The 11,005-nt window shown below is 42.2% G+C and overlaps 1 protein-coding gene across 2 annotated transcripts; it reads right to left on the reverse strand.

Moving 5' to 3' along the window:
- Positions 1-2,418: 2,418 nt before the first annotated feature.
- Positions 2,419-8,811, reverse strand: LOC123086550 (protein ACTIVITY OF BC1 COMPLEX KINASE 1, chloroplastic). 2 transcript variants are annotated; one of them, XM_044508308.1, is made up of 15 exons: positions 8,569-8,811; positions 7,669-8,003; positions 7,378-7,584; positions 7,180-7,269; positions 6,914-7,060; positions 6,196-6,360; positions 5,027-5,167; positions 4,749-4,928; positions 4,238-4,433; positions 3,848-3,975; positions 3,681-3,752; positions 3,345-3,457; positions 3,117-3,264; positions 2,915-2,984; positions 2,419-2,817 (listed from the first exon to the last, which is right to left on the reverse strand). In XM_044508308.1, exons 1-15 carry the CDS (start codon positions 8,768-8,770, stop codon positions 2,747-2,749), a joined length of 2,265 nt encoding a protein of 754 aa, XP_044364243.1. In that variant the 5' UTR covers positions 8,771-8,811; the 3' UTR covers positions 2,419-2,746. The 2 variants fall into 2 exon arrangements, with proteins under 2 accessions (XP_044364243.1, XP_044364244.1); XM_044508309.1 differs by having other exon boundaries at positions 7,669-7,987; positions 8,569-8,755.
- Positions 8,812-11,005: the final 2,194 nt, after the last annotated feature.

Below are 11,005 nucleotides of genomic sequence, written 5' to 3' on the forward strand. Positions count from 1 at the left end.
CCGGGGGCTGGCCGCTTGGCCTGAGACGTTAGTTCCCGCAGACGGCTTAGTAGCGTGCGCAGTACCAAAGGCTCACTCTTAGTCACAGACCGCAGAGCGGCTGTCCGGCTAGCAAGGGTGAATGCTGAAGGCCACCCATGCAAAAAACGTCTGGGAAGAAAAACGGCTCGGGTGACCCGGCCGTTTTCCTTTACAAGTATCTACTCGGTTGAATCTGCTCCTAGACTCTTGAGTATTGTACACTCCACTTCGCGGCCCACTCTTAACCACAGACCGCAGAGCGGCTGTCCGGCAAGTAAGAGCACAAGCAAAAAAGCGGAGAGAACACGAAAAAAAATTAAGGGGGCTCGAACGAAACCGAGTCGGCACCCTCCGCATAAAACTTGCAATGCTAAAAGCAAATATTTGATATATCCGCATGGACTAACTTTGTCTTTTTTCATGATCATTTACATGAACACTCGCCAAAAAACCTCCGCCCAACTTTGCCAAGTTGCCCGAAGGCTTGGGGGCTACTGTCGGAGTAATCGACCACGGGTACCCCGAGGACGGCAAGACGATATTTCAAGACATCAGGGCTAGCAAAGCCCCTCAGTCCGACTGCGCCAGCCAGCCGGCTGCCGACTGCGCCAACCAGCCGGCTGCCGACTGCGCCAACAACCACACCAGAGAGCTCTGCCCGGCCGACTGCAACGGCCAACCGGCTGCCGACTGCAACCCGACCCGACAACGACAAGACCCCGACGAGACGGCCATACCACGAACAAGACAACCATACCGCAACGTCATCTACAGTGTACCGTGTCCCCTGGATACTGATTTATAAAGTACCCTAGGGGACAAGCATGACATGCACCATGCCTAGGCCATGCCACTACATAGCTTGATTTGTAAGCTATCCAAGGTAGTTTACAACCAACGCTACCACCACCCATGCCTACCTCACACTATAAAAGCTAGCTCCATCCATCAGGAGACACATGGACTCTCACACACACACCCACGGCCAAGTGCCATTCGGCCACTAGAGATTGCATGCTCATCCGGCCACCCGCATATATACGAGGCCAGATGCCTATGGCCAAGGCACTGACCTCAGATACAGCTCTAGGAGCAGCTCTGTACCATATATATCAGATACACTCAGACATGCAACAGTAGGAGTATTATCTCTACGGAGAGCTCCGAAGCTGGGTAAACCACCGTGTGCTACTCGCATACCCGCTCCCGGTCCTATCAGCAGCAGTCTTACCCACACACTAAGCCCTTGTGGCATCTGTCGACTCGCAAGCCCCCCGTGAGAATACCACGACAGATGGGTTGGATGCAGCAGCTAACCACTGCGACTTTAATCTCCCCAATTAATAGCATGTTTTGAGTTGAGAAAAGAGCGATGTGATTGGCTTTCTATGTGGTTCAGTTTTCCTCCTACCCCAAATCTTTACATGCGTAGGTTGCCATGCATCTCCTTAGATGAACACTTGAACGACGGGATTATATTTCTTGATTATAAACAAAAAGGAATGACATTCAATTGGAGCAATAGCGGGCAGTAGTGCTATTATGGACGCAATAGCGGACACTATTACTATGAACCTAACAACACATCTATCTTGTGCACTCTCTCACTATCTAAAAAAAGTTACACATCGGCCCCTTGCACCCTCTCATTACCTAAAAAAGAAGCAACACGTCGGTCTCATGCACTCTTTCACTACCTGAAAGACGTTACACATTAGTCCCTTGCATCCTCTCACTACCTAAAATAAAGTTACATATCAGTCCTTGCACCGTCTGACTATCTAAAAAAGAAGCGTTAACATGTGACATTGTAGTACTCCCTTTGTTTCTAAATATAATTCTTTTTAGATATTCAATACAAACTACATACGGATGTATATAAAGATATTTTAAAGCGTGAATTCACTCACTTTGCTCCGTATGTAGTCCTTTATTGGAATCTTTAAAAAGACTTATATTTAGGAACAAAGGGAGTATCAATATAGTATATACAACAACCAACATAAGTACTTTCGCAAAAAAAAAACATAAGTAACTTTTCCATATAGTATGTGTTTATTAGTAGATAACACAAAATCAACCACAATACACACACACACACACACACACACACACACATAAACTTCATATTTTCCACGCGCCACCAATTTTTATCTTTATGAATCCTAACTACACCAACAACGCTGCGTGTCCAACCCTTCTAGTATGACATGTAGGGGCAAGCAGAGAGTAATCCTAGTGAGGATTTCCCGGTGCACCAAACTGGTCTAAATTGGTACAGGTTCGAGATTGGCCGGCATCTCTACCAATTTCACAGATTAGAAGGTCATGGTTCGAGCCGGACACGGGCCCTACGAGTTCAAGCCAAGAAGATACCCATGCGCACACCAGGAAATCGTATACAAATCAGCATACCCCTTTGCATATATACTACAGTACGTACTACTTACTATACAAAAACAAAACTACTACTATATCTATATGCTGTTTTTGTTCCAGAATTACTATTACAAACTCCAGTTATATACAAGTCCGTGTTCCACTATACAAGTGGCATGTGCAGGTCGAGCACGAGCAAATCTTGCTATACAGGAGTGCCCCACCAAAGAATAGGGGAAGAATCTTGTCTATCTATCTATATCTCTATTTGCAGATTAACTCGAGGTAAGTTGCTTGCTGTTCCTAACTAGCAGGTCTCCGCTTGCTGTCCAGCGTTTTGGCTGGGTTAGTTTTGGCGATCTGACAGAACAGAATCACTCCACGAAAGCATGAAATCGCGTGCGACCGATGGCAAATCTGCACAGGAGAGTACGGGAGAAATGTGAATCACTAAGCAGGGAGAAATGTTTCCACGAACGACAAGAGCATGAAAAACAGAGTTTGATTGACTTACCTTGGAGAACCTCAAGAGCAACTGAAGGTATATCTATCTGATCTTCCACCAGTTTGTATACATCAACAAGCTGCAAAAGAGAGAAACAGGGTTGCGGTGATCCATCGTCGAGAAATTTAAATCTTATATATGGTTCGTGGCCGTAGTGATAAGTGCATTTGATCTCTTGAATCAAGATTGACCAGTTTATGTAGAATAGTACCTCGTCTACGTGCAACCTGGAGTCCTCAGTGAAAGCCATTACAAGTTGTCTCCTGATCCCAGAATCGATAAGGAACAGCCGTGCTCCATCTTTTATTGTGTCAGTGAGATCCAGTTTCTTCTCCAGTTTTTGACTCGACACAGTTTGCCTGCAGTACGAAAGATCAGAATACTTGCAGGAACAGCTAGACAGATACAGCATGACAGAAACAGTGGGTTCAATACTCACAGGCTATTGCTCTTCAGTGCAGGATTGGTACTCATCTTTGACACATTTTCCTTGGCAAGAACTATAAGGTTTTCTAGTCGTTTCCACTGGAACAATCCATCTTTGAATAACACCTGGTGTGGAAATGGTGATAATATCTCAGAAATGTTATAAACAACAACAGTGGCTTTCTTCTACTAATGCCTGCGTATTCGAAAAAATAAAAGCTTGCTGTTTTTCTCTGTACCCGTGTACCGATGCTTCATTGCACATTTACAGCTCACATAGTGATGTATTATATGGCAGAAACAACCAATGAGCGTCATGTTAAGAGGGTTCTTAGAAATTAAAACATACCTGTATCAGCCGTTCACGGAGAGCAGGATTTGGATCTGTCAAAAGACGGTTTGCTATATACGGATATGCAACCTAAATATTAAGAAACATACAGTGAAGAGCATAAGTAACCAAACAAATGTACAGTATTGTTCTCATAAGAACTGAAAAGGTAGCAAATGTCATACCTCAAGGAACTTAAATTCAGGCTTGAGAGTAAAGCAAATTCCTTCTTGCGTCAACAAAGAGCGAATGACCAAAGAAAATCTTTCTGGGATGCGGATAGGGTAATTGTACACGAGCTGATTAAACTTCCCTGTAATTTTCAATTTCATTCATTAGTAAAAAGTATATCTGAATACATGGAGCAGTGTTACACTAAGAATTCATCATTAGGGGAAGCAAAACAATAAAGAAAGTTTCAACATGTGTGAGCAACCGCAAGGGATGCATTCAAAAAGTATCATGGATTAACGATCAAGAACACCCACCCCCAACAAACATGTAAACTGACAAGATATCAAGCAAATATATATACATTTATGAGGAGAATGAAAAATTTAGAAAATAGGGATTACCAGTCACACTCCTGAAATTGAAGTCTGCCAAGCCTTTTCCAGCTGAGTTTTGCCAAATAGCTTCCAGAGCTGGGATAATTGGGGAAACATCTGTTCCACTAGCAAGAAAACCAAGCCTTGTGAAGTCATTTGCCATTTCTGCATAGTCTTCATTTACAGCATGAACTACAGCATCAATCAGGATTTCTTTGTTTTGCTGCATATACGAGAAATAACGGCAATAAAACATATGTAAGCAATTTCTTGATCTGCCAATGCAGTAAATCACAAGAATGCATTCACAATAAGGGCATCATTTTTTGTGGTGTTAGCAGATTGCAGAACTATAAGTAGCCGACGTACATTTTGACCACCTAAGTGAAAAGTTTTTCACACTAAAGAATCATTGGTAGTAGGGCATGCATGATATATTATTAATTATATATTCACAGACAAGCAACAATAAGAATCCAATCAATTGCAACTGCAAAGACAAATTCTGCTACTACCAAACAACCAAAAAAAATCAGACCTGGCTAAGGACGGCAACATTGCCAAAGTCGACGTAAGCAATACGGCCATCTCGCATCGCAAAAACATTTCCAGGATGTGGATCTCCATGGAAAAGGCCAAATTCAAGCAACTGGCGCAGTGCTGCACTCACTCCAACTGTGAGAAAGCCTTCTACATCAATCCCAGCTTCTTTTATAGCCTGAGGGAATAAATTGAAAACTCAATGATGCTACAAATTTTAAATGAACTAATCCACATTAGAAATAAGTAAAAGTTAATATGATGAATTCTACAAACCTGCGGATCAGTGCATCTGATTCCATCTATCCATTCCATCACCAAAACACGAGAACCTGAAAACTTATTATATACTAGAGGGATCTTCACAGTTGGATCATTCTTAAAATTTACTATGAAGTCCTCGATGTTTCTAGCTTCCTGATTGCGCAGAAAAGGAAGGCCGTCAACTCCCATTCAGACATTCATCACCAAATAAACATGAAACATAAAATCTGTGTTGCTGGAATGAAAAGACCTATAGTATCTTAATGACACATAGATAAAAGGTTGCAATACCTCCATGCAAGGAAATAAGAAGGTTGTGATACTGCACTCGTTAAGCCTCCGGTCATTAAATTAATTAAGATTTCCTATTTGCTGCGCTCGTGCATTGTGGGTACGGTACAAACAGTGAACTTAAAAAAATTGCTGAACAATTGGTTGGTTATTGCACTGAAAGGCCGCATTGATCAGAACATACAAGCTACTGTCGTCTCCTCCAGAAAACAACAAGCAACCAGATCCATTTATACTTACAAGTTCGCCACATCAGAGTGGGTTTAGTGCTAAATGTGCCATCTGAAGCATTTGTCATATTTTCCATTCATTGGGTACATCCAAAATTATAATTTGTCGCTTTGTTAGTGAAAACAGTGAAAGATCATGATTATGATGTCAATAAAAAGAGTATTAGTAGATTAACCATTCTGTGTGCTACCGACATCTATTCATGTGCCAATATTTTCTTCAAATATGCACGCACCATTTGTATGACTCAACAAATCTATAAATATTAAGGCACTAAAAATTCTGATCATCTTTTAACAACTCAAAAAAAGGCATCCCATAACTATTCTCCAAATTAAACAAAACATATGCTTCTGTAATAGTCATACACAATACATCACTACTCATTTTATTTTTGCGGAAATACATCACTACTGATGAGAAGTTACTTTTGATTTCGAAGTGTTAGAAGAGGTTCATGTACCTTTGAGCCATTTAGGAAACAGAACATCTTTAACTATTGAAGGCACAAGTGTTCACATACATACATGGTTACTTAATTTTAAAATATCTGAAGATATCAACTTAAAACCCCAGCTGAAACGTGCAGGCATGAACCTAGTGATTCATTACTCTGTAACTTAACATCGACGGGAAGAAGGCACAAAGAAAATACTTACAAGAGTGTAATCAAGTTCTTCCAAAAGTTTTTCACCGAATTCATCAACAATAAGCTCTGCATTGCAGCCTAGTTTTTGAAGGCTAATCCCATTCAAAAAGGAAGCCAGCGTGCGGAAAAGGAACAGATCTCGGAATATTATTGGCTCAATCCCTGGCCTCTGAACCTGTGGTATGATTGAAATCAAAGAGATAAGCATAAATAAACTCATTCCGTTTACAAGTCAAAAATATGATTTAAAAATTTAGCAAAAAGTAAAAGACAATCGTGGTAGTTATTAAGTTTCATGCAGCAACTACTAGGGCAATCCACATACACCTCAACACCCCCTCTCACGTGCAGCTCAATAAGGCCTAAACATGGACACAAATAGGGCAGGGCATATTTTAATATTTAAATCCCAAGATCCCAGACTTGAACCCAAGACCTTTGGGGTCTGATATGATATTAAGTTTCATGCACCAACCAGTGGAACCAAAAATCCAACCTGACAGAGAAGGTTGGGCAATCCACATATACTTCACTATCAACATCTGGACATTCTACTGGAGCATATGTTAGCATTTAGTTCATGAATGATGCAGCTATAAAGGATACAAATTTTATCAGGGAGAAGGAGGTAGACTATGTTTATAGTCAAAGAACCCCACTAAATGGTGCATCAAGTCACAAACGTCAGAGTATCTCAAGTAAGAAAAGAAAGTGAAAGGAACACGAACCTTGATAGCAACATCCTCGCCGGTTTCTCTTAGTGTGGCACGGTAGACTTGGCCCAGACTTGCAGCTGCTATTGTCTCTGATGAAATTTTGCTGAATAGTTGTTCTAGAGGCTGGCCAAGTTCCTCCTCAATTATGGAAAAGGCCACCTACCAGGTATACAGCAATAAGCAACGCTTAGTTAATCATCCTGATTTCATCGGCCTTAACCCAATACGTGTCCACTGTCCAGAACAATTTGTAAAAATATTCTATTGCAACCATGTACCTGGTTAGCAAATGGAGGAACGTCATCTTGTAGGATACACAGTTCGCTCATATAATCCTCACGAATAATATCAGGCCTGTTAGCTAGAACCTGAAAAAATAATGTAACTAAACAATGTTGGAATTGTAAGACACAACAGATAGCACAAGTGAAATCTTTTTTTCGATGAGATTTATCAGAAAGTGAAAAGAATATAACCTGTCCTGCTTTTATGAATGATGGCCCGAGATCACATAAAAGATTGCGGAGCTGGCGGGCACGGAACGGAACGATTTCTTCATCCCGTCCAACCAAGTAGTCATACACCAGAGATGACCAATAAAAGCCTAGTTTCCAAATGATCTCCACCCCCCGACTAGCGAGGGATAGTACAGAGCCACTTGATCCCAAGACTTTACTCCTGACCTATCAATTATGGAAATGGGCATAGTTAAAACCAAATTTCAGCAAACCAACCTTGTAAACACAAATGCTCGTAGTGCACAATACCATTTCCGGGGAGTACTTTCGGAAAGGCATGCAGACACCACGCTCGATATCAAGTTGCTCCAGTGCACTGTTGGGCTTTTTGCTGGGCATGCCTTTCGCAGCTGCACCATTAGTTTGCGTGGGTAGGGTCCGAGAAGAGAGCAGGGCATTAGTTGATGCAGCATTGATGACATAGAGTGAAGATCGCTTTGTCCTTTTGGAAATACAGGATCTTGAACCGGCATATCGAGTATATGGCACTGGACGGCTAGACGTTGATATACTGGGGCGATGCGGTGAAATAGATACAGAAGCTGTGCAGAGCTCCATGCTGAAAGAGCTATAAGCGATGATGCCTGCGGAAGGCAGGAAGCTGCATCAGTTATACTTCAATTCCTACCTAAGCAACACAAGTAACAGCCCTACTTACTTTAGCCTACAAAAACGTCTTATATTTTGGTACAGAGGTAGTAAATTTCAACTGGGAACCAGAGTTCCGAAGGTCATATCCTCTGCTGTATTTTTTTAGATATAGGGAGAAAGCAATTCTAATCAACCCAAACTGGTAAACACACAAACCCCAAGTTTCTAACCTAGGTTAGATATGCAGTCCCCAATCACAAGAGAATTTCCCCCATGCTATCTCACATGTTACAGAAGCCAATAATAATCTCAGGGCAGCGGAAAATTTGGGGAAACGACTGTTGACCAAAGCTAGCCAACCAAATCAAACCCACATAAACAGACCGAGAAGCTGCTATGATACTATGGACCTAATTCTACACGCGCGCACACAAATCCCCGCTCTCAGATGGTCCTAGAAACAACCACTACGAACCCGCGAAGCCAGGGCAGAACCCAGGCGAGGAACGGCTGCGAGAAGACGACACCGCAAGAATCGGCGGGGGTTCGGAGCCTCACCTCGTCTTCCGGCGAACTCGCGCCGTGGGGTTCGGGATTCGGTGAGCCCTCCGAGGCGAGCCGGGGCGGTTGTGTGCCGGCTCCTTGTTTCGATTTGGGCGGGGAAGAAGCGCGTGCTCTTTTGTGGTGCCGAGCCAGCCGTGGCAGCGGTTCTGACGGGCACAATGGTGAGAGAGTGTAGATAGCTGCTCACGGTGGCCATCCAATGTTAAGCGCTAGCTGCCTAGCACGGCCACGTCGGCTCTCGAGGTGTGTCGCCAAACTGGAAACTTTGCTGTCCACAAGTACGGAACGTGGTCGTCTGTCCACGGAAATTTGCCAAAATTGGGGGAATATAAGATGAAGGAAAACAGCTAGCAACCAGGACGTTTTGCGAACTAAGCATCGCTCACATGGTTAGGTTTCTAGACTTGGCATTGATGTTTGTCCTTTTCTAAAATTATTTCGGGCCTTTTGATGATATGCGTTTAGTGAAAGAAGACATTGTCATGGACTATAAAGGCATATTTATTTTCCATTGTATGGATCGTTATAATTCCTGGCCAGTTAATGGCTTCGTTAATTTAAAATCGGGTTCTTCTTGAGCCTTCGTTTCAGAAAAAAGGCATCTATGACGATTTGTTCATAGAGATAAATGTCTCTATGCATGTATGAGTGATGTGTTAAAAAAATCAAGACGTCTTGAATGCAACCAGATGACACGACGAGATATACGACAATGAATTTCATAGTGATTGAAGATAAACATCAAAGGACCACCCCCGTGAAAATAACATCAAAGGAACACCTGCCTTGATGCCAAGAATGATGAACGGTGACACGACCCAATTATTAATCTTCCTAGTAACTATCTTCAATTCAAAAGAAAATCTCTTATCCTCCTCAATTTTTGAAAAAATAAACTACTACCTCCGAAGTGAGAGAAAGCTTAGGCCTTGTTTCAGGAAAAAGAAACAACTCATGAAAAAAATAGTAAATGATATAATTTTAACTAGATAGAGGACATCAAGTAACTTCGTCGGTCCCAAGCCCGGGTAAAAGAGGAGGATTGTGATAGGCTTGGCAAACCAACGTAAAAACTAGTCAGTCCCATGGGTATGGAACCCATTTGAGCGAAAGTAGTACTAGGATGGGTGACCTCCTGGGAAGTCCTCGTGAAAGGGTTTCATATCTAAGGGTTGTGATAGGCTTGGCGAGCCAACGTAAAAACTAGCCAGTCATTTGGGTATGAAACCCATTTGGCCGAGGGTAGTACTAGGATAGGTCACTTTCTGGGAAGTCCTCGTGAAAGGGTTTCATATCTAACCTATCCCAACTTGTTTGGGACAAAAGGCTTAGTAAGTAGTAGAGGACATCAAGTCCAATAAACTAACGCAAACACCAACAACAAAGTCCCTTCATAGAACAAATAGTTACTCGACCTCATCAAGAAACTATTTCCTCATCAGATTTGCATCTTTCGTCATGATTCATGATTTTATTAACAAAAAATTTGCACTTAAAAATCCCGCTGCAATGCGGGGGCAATCGCGCCGCAATTCTATAGTGAGTCGTTGTTGTTCGACTGCAAATGCACTGACAACAAAACTGGCCGTAGCTAATTATCTGCTCTTGTCAAAACTCAAAACTGGCGAGTGGTGCAGAAGATCTGATAATACCGACTCAAAGGTGAGTGATCTACCAGGGATCCATATGTTGTACTGTACATCACTAATTTGGAGAGCCAAAACGTGAGAATGTGCGCAATTTCCAGCATCGTGAGCTCGATCATTAGACACTTGTGTTGCAACTGCTTGTTCAAGTCATTGGTCAATTTCACTATCATCACAAAGGCCGAAACAACGTACATCACTAGCACCACCCCTACCAATACTCTAACATGAAGCATAAGGGCGACACTGATGGAGAGCATGAAGAGGATTTCCTCCATAATCACACCATTTTGAACAAGAACGGAAAATAATTAGATGCGACCAAAATGAAGTTGAAGTGATCAAGGCTTGAGGTGCCAAAACAAAAAATATCACCATAAAAGAACTTGAGTTGGTGGAAGTTTAAACAACTTTGTTACTACATCATTGCACACAACCAGCACATGTCGGATTAATGATCATAATTCACCAGCGACAATGAAATTGTGTTCTTCAACCACTTCAATGGAATTCTCGGAACACTGTAGACAAATCAAAGAGTGATGAGTTTAAAATCTGTGGGTCTTTGTGCAACCATGGCTTTGCATGAGATTAAAGGGATGTTTGGTTGGTGACTAACTTAGCCAAAGATTGCCACAACTAAGGTTAGGCAAGTTTGACCAACTTAGTTGAGTGTTTGGTTCAAGCCACACCTTAGGCAAGCCACACTTGAGCCCCACATGGCATACACACAAAAAGTGTGGCAAGATTCCTTTATGCTTGCCAACTTGTGGCTCTCATTTTGA

Source organism: Triticum aestivum, chromosome 4A, assembly GCF_018294505.1.
Source record: "Triticum aestivum cultivar Chinese Spring chromosome 4A, IWGSC CS RefSeq v2.1, whole genome shotgun sequence".
NCBI lineage: Eukaryota > Viridiplantae > Streptophyta > Magnoliopsida > Poales > Poaceae > Triticum > Triticum aestivum.

What these genes read in the sequence shown, in the direction of transcription:
- LOC123086550 (XM_044508308.1), bottom strand. Translation starts at nt 8,770, where the DNA reads ATGGCCACCGTGAGCAGCTATCTACACTCTCTCACCATTGTGCCCGTC. An exon ending in GAAAGTACTCCCCGGAAATG is followed by an intron (nt 7,585 to 7,668) that starts GTATTGTGCACT and finishes CATAATTGATAG; the next exon opens with GTCAGGAGTAAAGTCTTGGG. An exon ending in GCACTGAAGAGCAATAGCCT is followed by an intron (nt 3,265 to 3,344) that starts GTGAGTATTGAA and finishes TTCGTACTGCAG; the next exon opens with GCAAACTGTGTCGAGTCAAA.